The sequence below is a fragment of the Tiliqua scincoides genome, chromosome 1 (genome assembly GCF_035046505.1).
Source record: "Tiliqua scincoides isolate rTilSci1 chromosome 1, rTilSci1.hap2, whole genome shotgun sequence".
Lineage (NCBI taxonomy): Eukaryota > Metazoa > Chordata > Lepidosauria > Squamata > Scincidae > Tiliqua > Tiliqua scincoides.
In genome coordinates, this window is record NC_089821.1 from 47,808,240 (window position 1) to 47,828,363 (window position 20,124).

General features: G+C 41.7%; 1 protein-coding gene and 1 pseudogene across 6 annotated transcripts in view; one reads left to right on the top strand and one right to left on the bottom strand.

Annotated features, from left to right (window-relative positions):
* SBF2 (SET binding factor 2) overlaps positions 1-20,124 on the top strand; it is a 344,987-nt gene that overhangs the window by 148,691 nt on the left and 176,172 nt on the right. For all 6 annotated transcript variants that reach the window (XR_010794990.1, XM_066639834.1, XM_066639835.1 and 3 more), the window contains exons 5-6: positions 2,692-2,802; positions 4,566-4,671. Coding sequence is in view for 5 of the 6 variants with exons in the window: in XM_066639834.1 (XP_066495931.1) it covers positions 2,692-2,802; positions 4,566-4,671 (217 nt within the window). In the remaining variant the exon portion in view is untranslated. The remainder of the gene's footprint in view (positions 1-2,691; positions 2,803-4,565; positions 4,672-20,124) is intronic.
* Positions 2,141-2,257, bottom strand: LOC136638413 (5S ribosomal RNA; annotated as a pseudogene).

A 20,124-nucleotide genomic window follows, 5' to 3' on the forward strand; every position in this document is an offset into this window, starting at 1 on the left:
CCCGAGATCTCTCTCCTGATCTGTCACGGACAGCTCAGACCCCATTAGCCTATATGTGAAATTTGGATCTTTTGTCCCAATGTGCATTACTTTACACTTACCTACATTGAAATGCATCTGCCATTTTGCTACCCATTCTCCCACTTTGGAGAGATCCTCCTGAAGCTCTTCACAGTCCCTTCTGGTCTTTGCCACTCAGAAAAGTTTAGTGTCATCTGCAAACCTGGCCACTTCACTGCTTATCCCTATCTCCAGATCATTTATGAACAAGTTGAAAAGCACTGGTTCTAGGACAGAACCACCAGATGATCTAGGGCAGATCCCTGGGGCACACTGCTCTCCGCAGTGAAAACAACCCATTGACACCCACTCTCTGTTTCCTGGTCCTCAACCAATTCTTAAACCTCAATTAGCATTCCTTAGCTCTATCTATCAATAGGAGCTGGCCTTGTAGTTACCAACTTATTTCTGAGATACCTCTGGTCTACAGGCAACAACATGAAAAATAACAGTTCCTTAGCTCAGGCCTACCCAGGGATTATTCTTTATTTCCTCTTCCCCCTGCCCCGGCACTTTGTTTAAACACCTGTATCACTGGTTCTCAAACTGGTAGGTCGTGACTCACCAGCAAAACTGGTAATGGGCCATTCCACCTTAAGGGGAGTGGCCCAGGAATACATGCCCCAACAGTACCTTAGCTATCACAGCATGTTGGGGGCCCAGGGGCTTTTACCCTTACTTGGGGTAAAACCTCCCCATGGCTGCACATAGCTCCGATCACCAGCCATGGGGAGGTTTGCAGAGAGGGCTGTGAGCCCCTTGGACCCTGCAGGAAGCCTGCACAACCCCCCAGGTTAGAAGCCCCTGGGTCCCCATGGCACCATGATTGCTGCAGCACCATTAGGGCCTTCTCCCCCTCTGCCAATACTTACAACATTCTCAGACTCTGAGTAGGATTTTGGGAACTGCTGGTGTCTTCGCTGAATGAAGTACTAGATGATTAAAGACATCTAAAGACCAAATATGGATGCACTAGGTTCACAATAACTCACATTCCGTGCTGTGTGGAAAAGAGGTTTCTGTCTGGAATAGAGGGAGGAGAGGAGAATACTGAAGCTACATGTGTGTATGTGGGTGAGGAACGCTGTTGCCCCATCTCAACTATGGTTTCACTTGCAATCCGCTTGGGAATGTCATTTGTCATTGTAATTGATTCCAGTTCGATCACTTTTAATCATTTTTACTGAAATCATATAATGTAGAGTCAGAGGGATCTTCAAAATAATTTAGTCCCTTGCTTTAGCTGATTTCTGGGGTGTGTGCTGACCCATGGCCATCCCTTGAAATGCCACCCCCTGACTCAGAAGTAATTGTGATGATGTGATGATATTCTTGGAATATAGATACCAAAAACTGCAGATAATTAAATCTATGGTCAGGCCACAGGGGACCTCCAAACGCAACTGGAGGTGCCCTCTGGTTATGTCTGGAGGGTGTTCTGAGATGTGAGGAGCCTCCTCATGTCTCTGAGGGCCTGCCAGAGGTCTTCTCTAAGACACACTTCTGGTTTTTCTGAAAAGCATGTGTCTTAGGGCACCTCATGTCCAGAGGATACAGACCAACCCTCAGTGAAGCTGTGGGGGGCAGTGGATGGGACTGCCGCCTCTGTCGGCATGCTGCCTGGGGGGTCAGTTGTCCCTGCTGACCCCCCTACGTATGCTAGTGCCTTTCTTGGACCAGGAAAACCCTCACTAGGGCATCTCTAAAAGGGGTTTGTCAATCCTCCATTTGAAGACATTCAGCAAGGGAGAACCCACCACTTTCCTTGGCAATCTGTTCTGTTCCTTGAACTGCTCCTACCATTGAGCAATTTCTCCTGATATTCAGGTGGAATCTCCTCTCCTGCAGGTCCAGTCCAATAGGATTAACAATTGTTTGGACAGCCCATACACAGAAAGCTCATCAATGGCTCCTCAGCAACATGGAGAAAAGTTTCAAGTGGAGTACCCCAGGACTCTGTCTTGGGTCTGCTCTCTTCAACATCAGAGATGTAGATGGGAGGGATAAAATGAATCTTACCAAATTTACAGATGACATTGATGATGGTTGGCAACCTTCAGTCTCGAAAGACTATGGTATAAGCCTACAGCACCTGGTATTCCCAGGTGGTCTCCCATCCAAGTACTAACCAGGCCTAACCCTGCTTAGCTTCCAAGATCAGACAAGATCAGGCATGTGCAGGGTAACAGTTGTTGTCTCATCAGATGACATTAAACTGGAAGGAACAGCTAACATTGAAGAGGACAGTAGAAAGATTCAGGAAAACCTTGATATAGTGGACCTTAAATCTGCTTCTGGATTCTGATCCACCTCTCTCCAGTGGTACTTGGCCTGAAGAGAGCAAAGTCAGAATGAGGTTTATGGCGCAGACTAGGTTAGCTTTACTTAGATGTATGCATCTAAAATTTCTTATACGTATACATACATGAGAACGCTTAAGTCCTATTGCTATATAATTGTTTAGATTGAAAAAGGAGCTTAAAATTTTGGTGTTACTCTATTAAAACAAAATAATTTTTTGTGGCATTTCCCAAGACTGAGCTGCTTGTACAACAATGTATATTTTTCAATAATTATCAGTATTTTCTTTCCCTAGGATCCAATTTTATATATTTTTATTTCATGTTTTAGGCTTGCCTTGGCTTGGTCTACACTGTGTACGTGGACAACCTCAATGTCTCACTTGAGAGCCTCATTGCAAATCTCTGTTCATGCTTTGTCCCTGCTGCTGGAGGGTCACAGGTAAATAGGAAGTAAGAGTATTTATCCAGTTAACTTAATTTATGAAGAAAGCAAAAAATAAATTCTTCAAATATTTTGATTTAATAAAGGACCATAGTTCAGTTAAGTATGTCCCAGTAGTCTGTCTTCTAAAGACAGCAAAAATTCCATTCCACAATAAGGTCAAAGGGTTAATTTTGACACTGCAATTGCCTTTTCAGGGTAGAGTATAAATTCAGGAACTCTGCAGAGTGCAGCTTCTTTTTTTATTACTGGTGCTTAAAAATATTCCTTTAAATGTTTTCTTCGTTTGCATGTGGGTCTGGGGGGGAGGAGCTGATTTTCCTTTTGTAATTTGCTTTCTTGAGTCTTTGAAGTTCTCATTGTTGTCATTTAGAGTTCAGAAGTCCATACATTTATGTGATAATGTTGCGAATTCCTATTAGTGTGAAACTGAGAGGTGATAACAGTTAGATTTTTAAGAGTTTATAAACTAATGTTCAACTACCTATGGGTAATCTATAATTAAACAGAACTCTCATATTAATATGGCTTATTCTGTTTGATCAGTGTCCATTCTCATGCCATAGGGAAATTCACAAGCAGGGCATAGTGATGGTGATACCCATCAATAAAAGCCTGTGGTCATTTGCTTCCAACTGCTACCAGCATACTCTGCTGACAGTAAACTGAAGTACTGTTGTTCAGTGGTGGTACCAGATTATTGGGATCCCTAAGGAAAATCTCTACAGTGAGTCCCTGCAGTGTTCCCTCCTCATCCACCCTCTTATTGGACATTCACAGGTATTAAGCGTTCAGGAACCAGACCATGTTGGCTTTCAGCTTGTATCCAACTTGGTCAACCCTGGATAATGCCTCTGCATTCAACACTGAAAAGTGTCATAAAGTGGGGAAGGCAGTAGCACTTTCCTCTATCCAGAACTAGCAGACTGTAATAAGAATGAACAATGGGTAAAGGTTTTTGAAAATGGTGTTATTTATTTTTTCAGAAGTAATCCCATTGTGTTCATTAAGACGTAGGCTATAATCCTATCTTACGTCCTAGAAACAAGCACCTCTAAATGGGTTGCTTGGTGAGAAAACTGGAATTTCTTATTCCCACTCTCCTCTCTCTACTAAACTTCATTTTCATCTGCTGCTTTTTCCTGGAAAAGTGATTTTTATTTATTAAAGTTGTTACTACAGTGAAGCAGCCAATATTCTATCACATTCTAACCCTTGTCTTTAGCCCCTTCACTTGAAAGGGCTTTTTCTATCAGCTACTTTGGTAGCATAAATTGGGTACTTCCCTGCCCCTCTTACCTTTCCCTTTTGTTTTGTCTTATCCAGCTCACCAGCTTGCTAGGCTGCCCTAACATGGCCACCAGATAAACTTTAGGTGCAATCTCCGGTTCCTTTCCATCCCTAGTCGCTTCCTTTCTGGTTCTTACTGAACTGCTGGGGTGGACAAGTCTGTTTTCTTCCTAATATTTGCCCAAGAAGGAAGTGAAACACCTGCTTTCACCTTGGGGCATTCTGTGATGCATGGAAACTTAAAGGAGGAGGACCTGAGAGTGACACCAACACTTATTCAGTGAGCTATGCCAGTCACCAAAAGAAATTTATGTTTGTGACTGCAGATTTGAAAACCATGTTTCTGAACTCCAATATTGTCTGACATTGAACTTTGTGACTGAAATTGCAACATTAGCATATTTACCTGATGTTTTAAAAAAAAACTTCATTGCATATGGAGTAATTGTGTATTAAATATCTTTCTACAGAAGTTATTTTCCTTGGGAGCAGGAGACAGGCAGCTGATACAAACTCCTTTAAATGATAGTCTTCCTGTTACCGGAACTAGTGTGGCTCTTCTGTTTCAACAATTAGGTATATCAATTTTTGGATTAATGTGATGTTTTTTAAGTTTCTGAAATGATTACACAAATGCAATAGTAACATTTGCTAGTTTTGAGCGTCAAAAGTCAAGAACTGTAACTTCCTATGTTGTGGATCATACTGTGTACTAGAGACGATCTGAGTAACTTTGTTTCCCTCAACTGCATCCAGTGTGTTTACTGCTTCGCTGTTCATACTCCCACTACTAGCATACCTAAGGGAGGGGCAAGTGTCCCTGGGCAGCACACTTGGGGGATGATGCTTCCATCCACAGCCTCCTACAGCAACTCAGAATGGTTGCATATTGCTATAAGTGGCTGCTTACCGCTTTCGAAGCAAAAAAGCGGGCAGGTGCTCAGAGCAATGTACAACTGCTCCAAGTGGCTGTGGAGGGACCAGTGTGCAACCAGTTGGAGCATGTCAGAAGTAACTGCTGTGACATCACCTTACCACAATTACTTCCAGGTCAGGTGAGGGGTGGCATTTAAAGGGACAGCCCTGGGGTAGCTGAACACCCAGGAATGCTGCTCCCCCCCAATTCAGGCAAACATTCTGGGCCAAGTATAACTTACAATGAGTTGAGAAATTTTATTACATTTAGTAGTATGCTAATTAGATCTGGCCTGGGTAGGACTAGTCCCTAATGCCACATTTTAAATTCCTCCTGTTTTTGTTTATTTTGTACATGCATTAGCATGTGCCCTCTGCCACTAACTCTGAACTGGCCAGATCATTCCCCTTTCCCCAGCTCTGAGCAATTGGCAGAGGAGGAAAGGAGGCAGTGGCAGACTGCAGAAGTAGGGACAGGAACCATAATCTTTGGGAGCAGTGCTGAAGACAACTCCTTCAGCTTCCTCACTCAATGCCTCTTCTAGCCCTTCTTCCGTCATTGCTTGCTGTTCTGTGTTTTGAAATATAGTAGCAGAACTGAGCAGAACATGGAAGCTAGGAGAAGCATCACTCCACTTTCATAAAGAAAGGTTTTTTGTTTTTTTTGGAAGTAGAGTGGTACTTCTCCCATCTTCATTGTCCCATCTAGTTTTGCTACTTCATTTCAAAAAACAGAGCAGCAAAATAAACATGGCGGAGGCAAACAGGTGCAGTAGAGATGACCAGTTGAACACTGGATGCCACCTGCACCAATCAAATGTCCTATGCAGTCTGTCTCACATTGCATCATGGATTGGCCAGCCCTGATGCTAATTTTTGGTTTCTCTCTTTGCATCTGCCAAAAGTAGATGTATTCAAGTAAGTCAGTGACAATAGCAAAGTTTGTTCTGTAAACTTACTTTTAACTTCTTTGTCTCAAACTACTTTTATTTGTGTGGCAAACCTAATCTATCTTCTCTTTTAATGCCTCTCTGTAGGTAAAAAAGTTAACTGCATGTGTGTATTCTCCCCCCCCCCCCCATTAATTGTTGTTATTGTAAGGCTTACTGCAATGTACAGGGACAAATTAAAGCACAGCCTATAGAGTCACTAGCATCTTGAGAGAAGATGTACAAAAGATCACCTTGTGTTACACCACTTTAAAAGAGAAACTGCAGTGGCAGCTAGTGAACAAATCATGCTAAGCAGTCTTTATATTTGATATTAAATGCATTCAACTGTGCTCCCTTTCTAAAAGCAGAGTGCATATGCATATCACAGCTGCTGGAATACAGTCAGCCATAACAAGTGGCAAACTTAATCAGTCTGACTTCATATCGACTGAAGACTAGAGGGTCCATGATGTGCTTACCCTGTAGTTTTTCTCCATTCCTTCCACAGCAGAAATGCTGCTCAGTTGAGTGATGTGGCTTCAAGTTGACTTGCTTACAGGGTACAAGAAAGCACTCTGGGTCAGAGTACTTTCCCCCTGACTTACTGGAAAGACATGGGAAGGTAGTATTAATAGTAGGATATATAACAGTGTTGAGTTCTTACAGTGGGTTTCTAGAGAAGAAGGAATTCTTCAAAATCATTAGCTGTCTGGAAAATACTGTTGCCCAAATCTTACATGCATTTGACTTGCACAAATTCAAGTATAGGTAGGGCTTCCATATACGCATTGAGACAGATTAGGCCTAACCTGAAGCCTCCATATATGCAGTTTAGCTATCCCCTGGACCAGCATTGAGATAGATTAGGCCCAACCTGAAGCCTTCAGAGGTGGGCATTCCAGTTGCCTCCAGAGCCTCTTCTCAGGCCCATGGAGACTGTGCACAACTTCCACAGGCCTCAGAAGGCTCCCCCAGCCCTCCAAAGGTCTTATAAGGCCTTAAAATGTCACTTGTGGTTTTCATGCCTTCTGAGGCTCGTGGAGGCCGCACAAGATGTTCACATGCCTCAGAAGAAGCTCCAGAGTGACGTGAGCACAGCTCTGGTCACCTTTGGAAGCCTTAAAGGGTGCTATATGGTAGATTTTTATCTGTGGCTTTTTGGTATCTGTGGGGGGGGGGGTCTGGGAACATATCCCTTCCCAGATACCAAGGCACCACCTGTACTGTATATGCGCCCCCCCCCCAAAAAAAGGCAAAGGAAAAAGACAGTTTCAGTAGTGCAGATGATTCCACCCACCATTCCCTTACTCAATATATGCCCCAGAGCAAGCCTGAAATGGAAGAATGAAGCTGCTTTTCCTCTGACATTTCCAGACACAGTTCAAATGTGTTGTATATTGTAGTTTTAGTTCTTAAAGAAACAGTATGTGTTTTTTTTATTTTGGTAGTTTTGACTACAGTTCAACCCTGCCATCTGTGGATCCAGCATCCATGGATTTGACTCACTGTGGATGTCGAGATCCCACTTTAAATGTCTTTAAATAGAAACAAAACAATGAAAATTGGGTTTCCTAACTTTGTGCAGCTAAACCACATCTTTGCCAAACCTCTCAGGCCTAAAAATAGTTCTAAAGGTGTACATCTGAGTCTCCCAACATCAGTGTATACTGCATTCAGCCACTAGGTGTGCTGAATGTAATGCAGCGCATATAGTGGCTGAATGTAATGGAATGAAATTATTCATAGTCTCTTTAAGAACTAAAAGTACAGTACACGACACACAGTTGGAATGGAATGCCTATTGATACTAAGGTCCGACCTGTATAATATTGGCTTTATGTGCCAACCTTACTTTATGTGCTAACCTATAAGCAATTTTAGCTTTACATGCCAATAGTATTATGCCATTGTACAAATAGAGTGTAAGGCCACATTTAGAGTGTTGTATACAGTTCTGGTCACCACATCTCAAAAAGACACAGTGGAATTGGAAAAGGTGCCAAAGTGAGCAACCAAAATGATTACTGGTCTGGGGCACCTCCCTTATGAGAAAAGGCTGTAGCATTTGGGACTCTTCAGTCTAGAAAAGAAGGCACCTGAGGGAGGACATGATTGAGACATGGGTAGGGTAGATAGACATGGGTAGGGTAGATAGTAACCCCTGGGGGCTGGGGATAAGAATAGGCCCTCAGTTTGGCTGTACTTGTCGTAAGAGGCGACTAAACAGCCACCGGGTAGATGGGACTCATTAGCCTGGGAAGGCAGCTCATCTGAGAGAAGGAAAACTCTGATCCCAAACCTCCACTGCCTTGTGGCTACATCCAGTTATGGAAAAGGCTTCAGGAGTCAACCTTGAGGCAAAATCCAGAGCCAGAGTCCCTGAGGCAGTTCATGGCTGAATACAGTCATGTTCTGGCAACTCCTGCGACGCCGCTGGAACCAAGCGTATTGGCCTCTGCCTTTCCATTGGACCATTTCAGCGACGTGGAGAGGGGGGATTTGCTGCATGGGTAACAGCCTATCCTCCATACCTACTTTACCCAGGCTTCGCGCTCTGGAGAGGACACTCTGTTCCAGAACCACCATTCAGAGCGTGACACCATAGTCTTTCGAGACTGAAGGATGCCAACAACAACAGGGTAGATAGAGGAATATTATTTTCTCTCTACACAACACCAGAACCAGAGAGCATCCACTAAAATTGAGTGTCGGGAGAGTTAGAACAGACAAAATATTTCTTTACCCAGTGATTAATGTGGAACTCCTTGTCACAAGATGTGGTGGTGGCAACCTGGTTTTCAAAGTGGGTTGGACAGATTTATGGAGGAAATGTCCATCACAGGTTACAAGTCATGATGGGTGTAAGAAAACTCCTGGTTTTAGAACTATGCTATCTCTGAATGCCAGATACAAGAGAATACAGGTATCTTGTTGTCTTGTGTGTTCTCCGAGGCATGTGGTGTGCCACTATGTGATACAAGAAGCTGGACTAGATGGGTTTTTTACCTGATGCAGCAGCGTTCTTCTTATGTTCTTAGCTTTGTAAGGTAACCTTTGCGTAAGATGTGGGCCATATGTATGACACATGCATCTGAAAGCTTCTTGTACCAAGTTCAACATTTTTGTAGAAACCCAGAAATGCAGGAAGCAGTAACAACCAGGGAAATGTACCACATTGAGCAAAGTTTTGCAATGGTTGTGTTCACCATGTGCGATCCATGCTGATGTTACAGCTCTTTAGTTTATCATATGGGTTTACTGTTTGACAAAGTTCTGGTGCATACAAGTGTTGTGTGGCTTGTGAATCTGTGATAGATTCCAAAAGTCATTCCAAAGGTCTCAGTAAACTTCCCTGTACTGTGCCCTCAAAGTAGGACAGAACTCCATATACTGTACTTTCAAGCTTGATTGTTCTTTCCTTCCCTGCCCCATCTGCCTTTCCTGTAGTGCAAAACAGCTTCAGGTGTCTGGTTCAAACTTCAGATTTACTGGTTCCAGACCAGAGGATGAAATTGGCTATTTAATCCCTTTCTCTCTGGTTATTCATGCAAAATTCCCCCTGCCCAGCTGCTTGTTTCCCCAAAGTGTAAGAAATAAGAATCCTTGTATCACATATGGGTGAAATCATTATAATTTTGAACAGGTGGTTAACAAGGAAAGGGTTAAACAGTACTTTCCCCTCCCACTGGTTCTTCATTTAATCTGAAGCCACTTGCATCTGCTTTGCACTGTAACTTGGAAGTCTGGATGGGGGCAGGGGTTGAACTGCATGTAACATGTAGCGCTATCCTTAATTTAAGGTGAAAAGCCCAAACTATGCCTGAAATACCAAACATTCAGTTCTTCAAAAATGTGCTGACTAACAAGTTTAAAACATTCACTGACTCATTTTAAAGTAAAATAATCCTATTTGCTTTACAACTTCACTGCAGTTGAACCACTTGTTTAGATAGGATTAGGAACTAGAACATGGGAGCAACCGAACTTGAAAAAAACCTGAGAAAATTACAAGGTGAAAATAGATAACATTTACCCTCTAGTGATTCAAGCTAGCCAGAGGACAGTGCGTAGAACTTCACTTGTGTTGGTGAAGAAGTTCCTAAAAGCAAGCAGATATTCCATGCTCAGTAAAAATCTATGTTTTAATGTACACTGACTAATTTTAAGCAGACCATTTGCAATGGGAACTAAATTTAGCAAAGATGTTTAGTGTACTCTATCATAGCCGACTCCGTGGTTCTGCTTCTGTTACAGATTGCTTTCAAATGTTAAAATAAACCTTATGCGGGAATGAAAGACTGGAAAGTTTTGAAACAAGTTTTTCAGACAGCATGAATACACCCCAAGCCACAGAAAATGCATGTAAGTGGTTAGAGTTGGGAAAACTAGCTACCCACAGATCATAATACTGACAAAGCAAATTGTAGTGTACTATTATCTGAAGCCCTGCTTTGGAATGTTTGAAGAGAGTCTTGGCAATGTTGACTTTTGCTTCATTCATCCCTACTGATTGTCAATGAGTATGAACGAGCTTTTCCTGCCTAACACTGCCATTGTTCTTGGATTTGCTCAGCAAATTTCATGCAGTTTTATAACTGAACACTGGCAAAGCAGCATATTTATATTGAAACTTGGGAAAATTCACTGTGGGTTTGAAGAGGATGAATTAAGGGCCAGTAAACGACAATGCTAAAAATGAAATTCAAATACTGCCAAATAAAAGACTTTTGTCATACAGGGATAAACTTGTGCTACAGCCTCATTTACTCAACTGGCCATATAGTTGGTTGTTTGCTTACAAGCAAATACAAGTTTACCCATATGTGCTCCAATCAAGCAGAATTCAAACTGCAGCTTTTTTATGCTGCCCTCTTCTACCTGCAACATCCAAAATATAGACTTCCCCCCCCAAAAAAGATCTACTTATAGAGATTCTTGCCTAAATCTAATATTTATTTATTTATTTTGACACAATATTATCCACAAGAAGAAACTATTCAAGATAGAATCAGTGTAGAATCATTTTTGACATTTTTACTCTGAATTGTTGATAATCTAATTGTGCTGAGGTAAATGGCTATCAGGTCATACAGTCTCAGTAGCAACACTGCCATAAAAAGATGTGGGAAATGACAGAATCAGTGTTTTTGAAGATGTTTCAAAAATTGAAATGACTGAGGGTCCAATCCTATCCAATTTTCTAGTGCTGGTGCAGTTGTGCCCATGGGGCGTGCACTGCATCCTGTGGTGGGGAGGCAGTCACAGAAGCCTTCTCAAGGGAATAAGAACATTTACTCCTGTGCCTCAAGAGTGCACTGCGGTTGCACTGGTGCTGGAAAGTTGGATAGGATTGGGTCCAAAACCAGTGTTTCTTTTCCAGGTGTGCATACATGTACACACACACCATTCCTTACATTTATAGTTAAGAAACTGTGACTTCCAGATTCCTAGAGGCAGACATTTTAGAAATATGTGCAACACTTCTGATCTTTTATATGCATACACTTTTAATTACAGTGTTTCATCATTTGCATTTCCTCCTCTCCTTGGAAACAAATAATTCATTACCCATGATGCAAGTAACAAGTAGGACTGAACTGAAATTTTGGGGGTGGGGGTGGAAAGCTCATCCATGAAAATCTTCATCAGTATCAAAGGTGCCTCATTTTAGTGATTTTTCAGGGGTGGTTGCAAACAAGTTACAGAAGCATTCAAGTGTTACTTGATTTGCTAGTATTGCCCATGATCAATATGGAAAACACTGCCTTCACTCTAAATTTGCTTCATTTGGTCTTAGTGACATAGCCAGACTGATTGGTTACATGGGATTGTAACCAATCACATCCAGCATGTGATTCTGATTAACTAGAGAAACTTGAAGGAATGCAATGGAGGGAAAAATGGTGCTGAAGAAACATCAAAAGGAGGAAAGTAGTATCTGTAAGCAATTACAGAATATGTAAAATTGAGTGTTGGGAGAGTTAGAACAGACAAAAGAAAATATTTCTTTACTCGGCATGTGGTTGGTCTGTGGAACTCCTTGCCACAGGATGTGGTGATGGCGTCTGGCCTGGACGCTTTTAAAAGGGGATTGGACAAGTTTCTGGAGGAAAAATCCATCATGGGTTACATGATGTGTATGTGCAACCTCCTGATTTTAGAAATGGGCTATGTCAGAATGCCAGATGCAAGGGAGCGCACCAGGATGAGGTCTCTTGTTATCTGGTGTGCTCCCTGGGGCATTTGGTGGGCCACTGTGAGATACAGGAACCTGGACTAGATGGGCCTATGGCCTGATCCAGTGGGGCTGTCCTTATGTTCTTATGTACGTAAGATCAATCCATTTCTGCCCAATGTTGCATATATGCAACAGGGATAAAATGTGTACACCTGTGGACTGGGCAGAAATGGGTTAAGGGTTGAATACTTTGCCCCCATCATTACTTTTGAGGTTAAAAGTAATTAAAAATAATACTAGAGAGAGAGAGAGAGAGAGAGAGAGAGAGAGAGAGAGAGAGAGAGCTGTAGTAGTAGTAGAGTACAGTGCAGTCATATAAAGATGTTCATATTTCTAAGAAGTTGTGGTTTGTGAATACACTAAAATTAGTCAAATCTGATTAGTTCTGTATGAGCAGTTTGTATCAGGAAGAATCATCTCTGTTTGTTTAAGCCTCTTATCTTCCTATATGCTTTTTGTAGTATAATCTATTTCATCTTAGACCAGCTTTCAACTCTGATTGTGTTTAATACAATTCAGATGTTAATGTAGCAAAGGCTGCTTACTTGAAATTGATAAAAATAATACTGGATTAATAATGTTGTTTTCATACATCTTCATTTTCTTCTCTAGCCTTTTGCATGCAGGCAGATGAATGGCTGAACTAAGCTGCAAGTCTTAGGGTGCAATCCTAACCCCTTATGTCAGTGCTTTCCAGCACTGGCATAGCGGCGCCAAAGGAACATGTGCTGCATCCTGGGGTTGGGTGTCACTCACAGAGGCCTCCTCAAAGTAAGAGAATGTTTGTCTCCTTACCTCAGAGCTGCATTGCCTTTATGTCAGTGCTTGAAAGCACTGACGTAAGGAGTTAGGATTGCGCCCTTAGTGGAATAGTGGTGTTTCAACTTTTTCTCTTCCTTGTTCTAAAAATTAAGCTCTGACTGATCCCTTAAAAAAAAAAAGTTTGGTAAACAGCAAGTTAGCCACACCCATTCAGGTCTAGCTGATCCTAGCACTGAACTTAAGAAGCAGATAGTCTGATGGAGTCTCTTCTTCCACCAATGAGGACCACAATTCCTCATTGTTGCAGTAGTCGAGATTCATGCATTAATTAGTTCTTACTTTTTATGGCAAACAAATTTGGTAACAAATCATTCTGATACATATGCCAGTTGCAGGGTTGCTAATTGAAAAATTAACTTACTGTGTTATATTTAGAGAAATGTTGAGCAATAATGTGTAATTCCACCCCCCACCAAGGAGATAAGAGAAATCCTTCAACACCACCAAGAACACATTGTTTCTAAGCAGGGGAAGTGTCCAGATTGCCAACCTTCATCTTTGAGTAATAGTCCAAATAGTTCAAGTCTTGAGTACTAATTCTTAAAACATTAAAATGAAAAGTGCTTTTGAGCAAGCATTTTTGTTTTAAGATACCTGTCTTTGATAAATTAACAAGAGATAGTCATATTATTCCACAAATCTTGAAAGCAGTGGCATCACTAGGGAACCTGGTTCAGGAGACCATGATGGACCTCCTCCCATGCAGTGGGCGGGGCAATGTCCCAGGCAGTGGGCATGGTGATGCACCGTCGCCCCATATCTGCTGGTTTTCTTGGCTACAATGTTTGATAGAATAGAGATATCGCAACATAGTTTACACATCAAATGGTATATAACGTGATGGTATTATTCAAAAATGCCAAGATTTTAAAAATTTTGCCCAGTAGTTATGTCACTCTCCCTGTCACCCAGTGAGACCCACACCCTCCTAGCGATGCCACTGGTTGAAAGTGTTATCAGTACTAAAGGTTGGACTTAAGATAGGAAAGCCAAGGAACCATTTTTAATAAAAACAAAAACCTAGTATTAACATAAATCAAGACTTCAGTGAATCTCTCATTTTCTGTAATTTTTCCAGCCTATGTTATCTAATAAGTATATGCATCGTAAAAATATAGATTAAAAAATGAATTGTCCAGAATGACAGATCTGTCCAGTTTCATGGGAGGAGGTATTGATTGGATAAAAATCAGTATGAATCATAAAATTGCTATTTTCAGATCTGATAATTCTGCTTTTCAATGGAGTGGTAACTTAGAGTAATTAGGACTGAACTTCAGCTGCCACTTCTAGTCTTCTCTGCCTCTTATTGGTTGCATTCTTAGGACAAAGTAAGACATCAGCAGTATCTGACAGTTTTGGAATCGTTGACTTGGATAGCGGTAATCATGAGACTGAGCTCTTAAAAGAAGATAGGGTTTAGTAAGGAATATAGGCAAACAAGAAAAGGGCACATTTCCTTTCACAACGCAATCCTATCTTGCGCAGGAACAGGCAAGCCAGGAGTCTTGCGCTGGATCCAACGCGAGATAGGGAGCCAAAGTGACTCAGCCAGAGGTCAGGGATAAGAGGTACCCTTTACCCTTACATTTCGGTAAGCCACTGCAGCCCCTATGAGTCTCTTCAGACTTGCGCCACCTCCAGAGGTGGCAGAAGTCAAAGGAGAGCAGAGCAACCGGAAGCTGCTCCATGCTGCTCAGGAATGGGGGTTGGGATCCGGCATAACAGCCACATCCCAACCCCACTTCCCATCTGCCCGCCCCAGTTCCATCCTCCACCTGCCCTCCCTGGAACACATGCCTCCTCCTCACCCACCCCAGAGGCTTGCATTACCGATGTAAGGCTCACCCTGCAAGCCACTACGGAAGCTGGATGCAGCCTCCATGTTCCAGCGTGCTTCCATGCACTGGTGCAGCTTGCTCCTGAGAAGGCACAAATGTGCTTTATAGCACATTTGCAACCCTCCTAGGCTGACTTGTGCCAGCCTAACTCATGGTTAGGATTGTGCCCTCAGTTACTTGCTAACAAGATCAGTTGCAGAGCTTTAAATGGTGGCGAGTGAAAGAAATACTGTATACCCTTTTGGACAGGTACAGGTTAAATCGGGGGTCTCCAAACTTTTTGGCCAGAGGGCCGCATCAAATATCTGGCATGGTGTGGAGGGCCAGAAAAAAAATTTAAATATAAAATTTAAATAAATAAATTAGAGATGGAACTTAGATGAGTGAATAAATGAATGAATGGGCTCATTCATTCTACCTCTCTAGCCCTCAGAACTCCCTCCAGACACAATCAGTTCTGGTCATGTTCAGTTGAGTGGGCCAGAGGCTTTCAGGGGACAAGAGGTTGGCTGCGGGCCAGAAAGAGGCTTGCTGCGGGCCGCATCTGGCCCCCGGGTTAAATAAAGGAAGAAAGGGGTGAAAGTGCTGAGTTTACTCCCCAGCCAACCAGTGAAAAGGAGGCTATTAAGGAGAGACTATAAACACAAGCTTTGAGAATTGAGGATTTTAGAAAGGAGAGAGGGTTGTTATGAGGATCAAAGGTAAGGGGGAGAATCGGTTACCAATTCTAATCTACTGGGTGAACATATGTTGTCCATTGGGACTGGGCCGCCTGGCATGAGGTTTCAGGGAAAAGAAAAGACAGCAAAGAGGTGCTGTGTTTGAGCAAGGAAGGAATCTTCTCCAAGGGCGAGTGTGACTCCCAGAGCAAAGGACCTCCTGATCTTGGGAATAGCCTTGCAAAATAGATAGCATGCTATTTCCAGCAGGGAAGAAAATGCCAACTTCTATGGAGAGGGGACCTTCAAAATGCACAGCATTGATACTTTGGCAGTGAAAATGACAAAATTCTGCTTCTAGAGCAGGAGGGGTTTAGGACTTCGCACAAAGGAAAGAAAAGCATTTCTGGGTGGACAATAGAATCTGGTGCTTCTCCTGGGTATGCAGCTATGAATTTCTTAGGCTTGATTAGGTTAAAGTGTGGCCTTCCAGGAGCACACAAAGGCTTGATTACACAGGCCAACACACATTTTGCTTCCTTAAACATTACACCAATTCCTGGGTATATTTGGGGTGCTGATTCCAAAAATGGTATCCGTTTTGCCCTATCACGTCTCGTTTTGGAGACACGGCATAGCCTCTTTAGTGAATGGTTTGAGCAACTTCCTCATGAGGCACCCCAAATTCATATCAAACCACCATAAAGTTTGGGAAGAACTTTTCTGACCCTCCTGTGTTATCGCAGATACTCACCTATAAGACGAGAAATTTTTGCCAATGAATCAAACTTAGATCATGTTCTTGCCTTATCTGCGAGGTCACTTGTAAATCAGGGTTTGAGGCAAGTCACAGCATCAGGAAAAGCAAGAGGACAATGTAGAGATAGAGGGCTATTAATTTCCAGGGCAACGAAGCTGCAAGCTGTAGCCAAAGTTAACCTTTTTTTCTCCGCCTGAGAAAAAATGTAAGCCAGGGCTCAAGGCTTCCATCTAAATCAAGCAAGCCTGTTCTCTTCAGCAGACCCTTCTGCACCCTCGTTCCATTTTGCAAATGTTTGGCTGACATCTGGTTTTTAAAACACCAGCATGTAATCCTCATTTCCATCTGAAGCTGCAAGCTGCAGCCAGAGTGAACCTTTTCACTGCTCCTGAGACTTCCGTTTAAATCAAGCAAGCCTCATTCTCTTCGGCAGGAACACATCCAAACCTTCTGCACCCTCATTCCATTTTGCAGCTGTTTGGCAGAAGTCTGGTTTTTAAATCAGGATGTAATCACTGTTTACATCTGAAACAAAGTCTGAGGCTACAGTTCAGTGCACCATTACTTAAGAATAACACCCATGGAAAGTAATGGGTCTGCTTCTGAGTAAATCAGGTTGTAGCTATGCTTGCTTATGCTCATTCCTTGTTGCTTGCATCTCTACTATGAATTGAATTGCACACTCCCAGTTATGTGTTTTAATTTTTATGTTATATGTAGATCTTCTGACTTGGCATACCAGGCACCTTAAAGAAGGACTTGATTAATGGTTCTACTAGTATGTTGTTTACAGTGCACTTACTCTGATAGTGTTTACAAAAAGGTTGTGAAGACCAGAATTTAAAAAGTTAATGAATGAAAATGTATCTTATGATGTTTTACTGTATTTTTAATAAATTAGAGACTGTTATGGAAATAGTGGTTTTTAGGAATAATACCATTATATATAATTCATTGTGGAATTTAATGCAGAATGTAACAAACCACATTGAAATACCTGTGTTCTATTAAAAGTTACAGTCAAATAACCAGAAAAAGAAAACATAACTGACTTATGTGATAAAGTGGATTTTCTTAACTCAGAACTGACCAATGAGTCTGAGTGTTCTGAGAGCTAACTAGATGTTGTTATATACAGGATGGAGTCAATGCTATTGTGAGTCAGCTCCCTTTTCCATGTCTCAGAACTAATACTCGAACTCAAATTGAATAGTGTCATGAAATTTGCCGGGTTTTTGTTTTGTTTTTGTTACTGATTGGTTGGGTGACCTGTAGTGTTCTATAGTAAAATAAATAAACTAGACCGGGTGACACCAACCCTAGTGATGCCAGTGGTGGGAAGGTTGGGTGTTGTTGGTCACTGGCTTAGATTACTTTTAAAGTGGATTCTAAACATTCATGGTGGACTATAGTCTATCAGTAGTTTTTAACCATTATGGCTACATTGAACCTCCAGATGGAGGGGCAATATGTCTCTGACTATTATGTTCAGAGGAGTAATAGCAGGGGAGAGCACTGACATTCATTCTTTGCTTGTGAGGAAATGTTCACTGCATTTATTTTCTGGCCATTTTTTCTTATTCATTTCATATCATGACTATCACAGGGTTATTGTGAGGACAAAAAAAAGGGGAGGAACCATGCACACTATCCTGAGCTCCTTAGTGGAAGGGTAATATAAAAAATGTGAAAAATATTAATTCAATCAGTCAGTTTTGCCGTATGGGGGTGTCAGAAATTAATGGGCCTGGGTGTCAAATGACCTAGCTACACCACTGAAGACATCCCCTCAAAGTGCTGGACCAGGGGCTATGTGCCCCTAGTCTCCCCCTAACTATACCACTGCCTGCAGTCCCACCCTGGCTTCCCATGGTCTTAGCAGACTTTGGGGAGGAAAGAGGAATCATCTGTGTGGGCTCTTCCTTCTCCAGATTTCAAAAGGATTCCTCCAGTAGCCCTTTTCAGAAGACTTCTGGGAGCAATGTCTTTTAGGAGTTGCTGTGTAGTTAGTAACAGCACCTAAAGCTTCCATGGGAAATTTAGGGCCCAATCCTATATTATGTTTTTGTAGAATTTAATTATGTTTAATTAATTATGTTTAATTAACTAATTATGTTTTATAAAATTTAGAATGGTGTCTCTTCTGACACAGTTCCTTCTTAAAAATTATTATTTTAAGAAATTATTGAAGCATATCAATTTTATGGTATCGAAACTAAAATACTAGTGCCGCCTCCTAGGGAGGTGCAGGGGGCAGCGGCAAGAAATAGGATCTTCTCAGTAGTAGCACATACTCTTTGGTACTCCCTCCCTCTTGAGCTGCGAACTGCTCCCTCATTTGCAGACATTCTGGTGAGGCTGATACAGGGTCATGAAAGCCATTATGCTATGCAATCAAAACAAATTATTAGCTTAAAGAAATCAGAGCAAAAGCTTAGCAGCTTAATGGGAAAATGTATGCTTAGAACTTAAAATCCACACTGTCTCTGTCTGAAGAAGAAGTTTGAAAACTGCAAGCTGGCAGAATTGGCAGAGTGCCAGAAGCTCCTGGCAGCAAAACAAGAGCTAGCGGACAAGGAACACATTGTATTTAGGGGGGAAATTCCATCTTGAGCTCCCTACTGGCAGACAGGACAGATGAAAACCCATGGTAAAAACATTTTGCAGTCTTAAAATCATAATTTTCAGAAGAACAGTATAATATTAAACACTGGGAGAGTTATTTAGACCAAAGTTTCATAAAAATGCCAAAGGATCACAATGTTTGCTTGCTTGCAAATACTTCTTCAATGCCTAATGGTTAGTGTCTTTAAAAGTGTAAATCAACATAAATATCAAGACATGGTAGTTTAGAAATGAATTTAACTGTTAGAATGTTTAATAAAACACAGAATAGTAAAAAGCTATTAGATTTTACTATTAAAGATGCTTAAGCCTCAAGTCTCAAATGTAACTCAGATCAACCTTGGCAAAAGTTATTTCCAGCTCTAACCATGAGTCTTTCACAGGGAAACTTTGGAATGTGGGAGCCTGTATTTCTGTAGACTCAAAGTTCTGCTTGATACTTTTGGAAAGTTGCATCTCAGACTTTTGGCAACAGCAAATGGGGAAAGCAAGAGCAAAAGTTACATCTCAGAGAGACTTGGCAGCAGCATACAGGCAAAAGGAAGAGGGAAAAGTTGCTTTTCAAATATAAAACTTTTGTCTTGGCACCAGAAGGCAGGGAAATTGGAATGTTATAAAGCTGAAAACACGCACTTGCAACATTTTGTTAAGGGACTTGCAACATTGTAGTGGAGAAGTCTAAGCAACATTATGGGGACAGCTTATCTGTTGGCAGATGGAAATAGCATTTTCTACAAAGATGCAAACACAGCTAGACAGGAACAGATAACAAAGTTTTCTATGGGAAAGCCCCTGATTAAGCCAAAACATCCATGAGAGCCTCTGTCTGGGCTACAACAGACAGAGGGAAATGTGATTTAGTTAAAAGCAAATAAGAAAGGAATTCTTAAAAGAAATCCTGTTTTTACAATAAGAGTTTGGTTTAAATATATGTTTACACCACTATACATCAAAGGTAACAGGTGACATATGGGATCACAGCATGGAATAGAAAAGGCTCAGCTTAGACAAATGTTGGCAGAGAGCCCCACAGTTTCTAGTAGAAAGAATGTTAGAGATAAACAGGAGGCTCCTTGCAACATGCCAAGGCCAACCAAGTTAAGAACGCAAAGAGATAAGTACAAAGGACATGCCAAGAAGCCAGTTCTGAATAATAATTGAGGTTACAGTGCACTCTACTGGTACTTGCAAACAAAGTTTTCGATATGTCTAAATGTATGGAATTGCCTTATTTGAA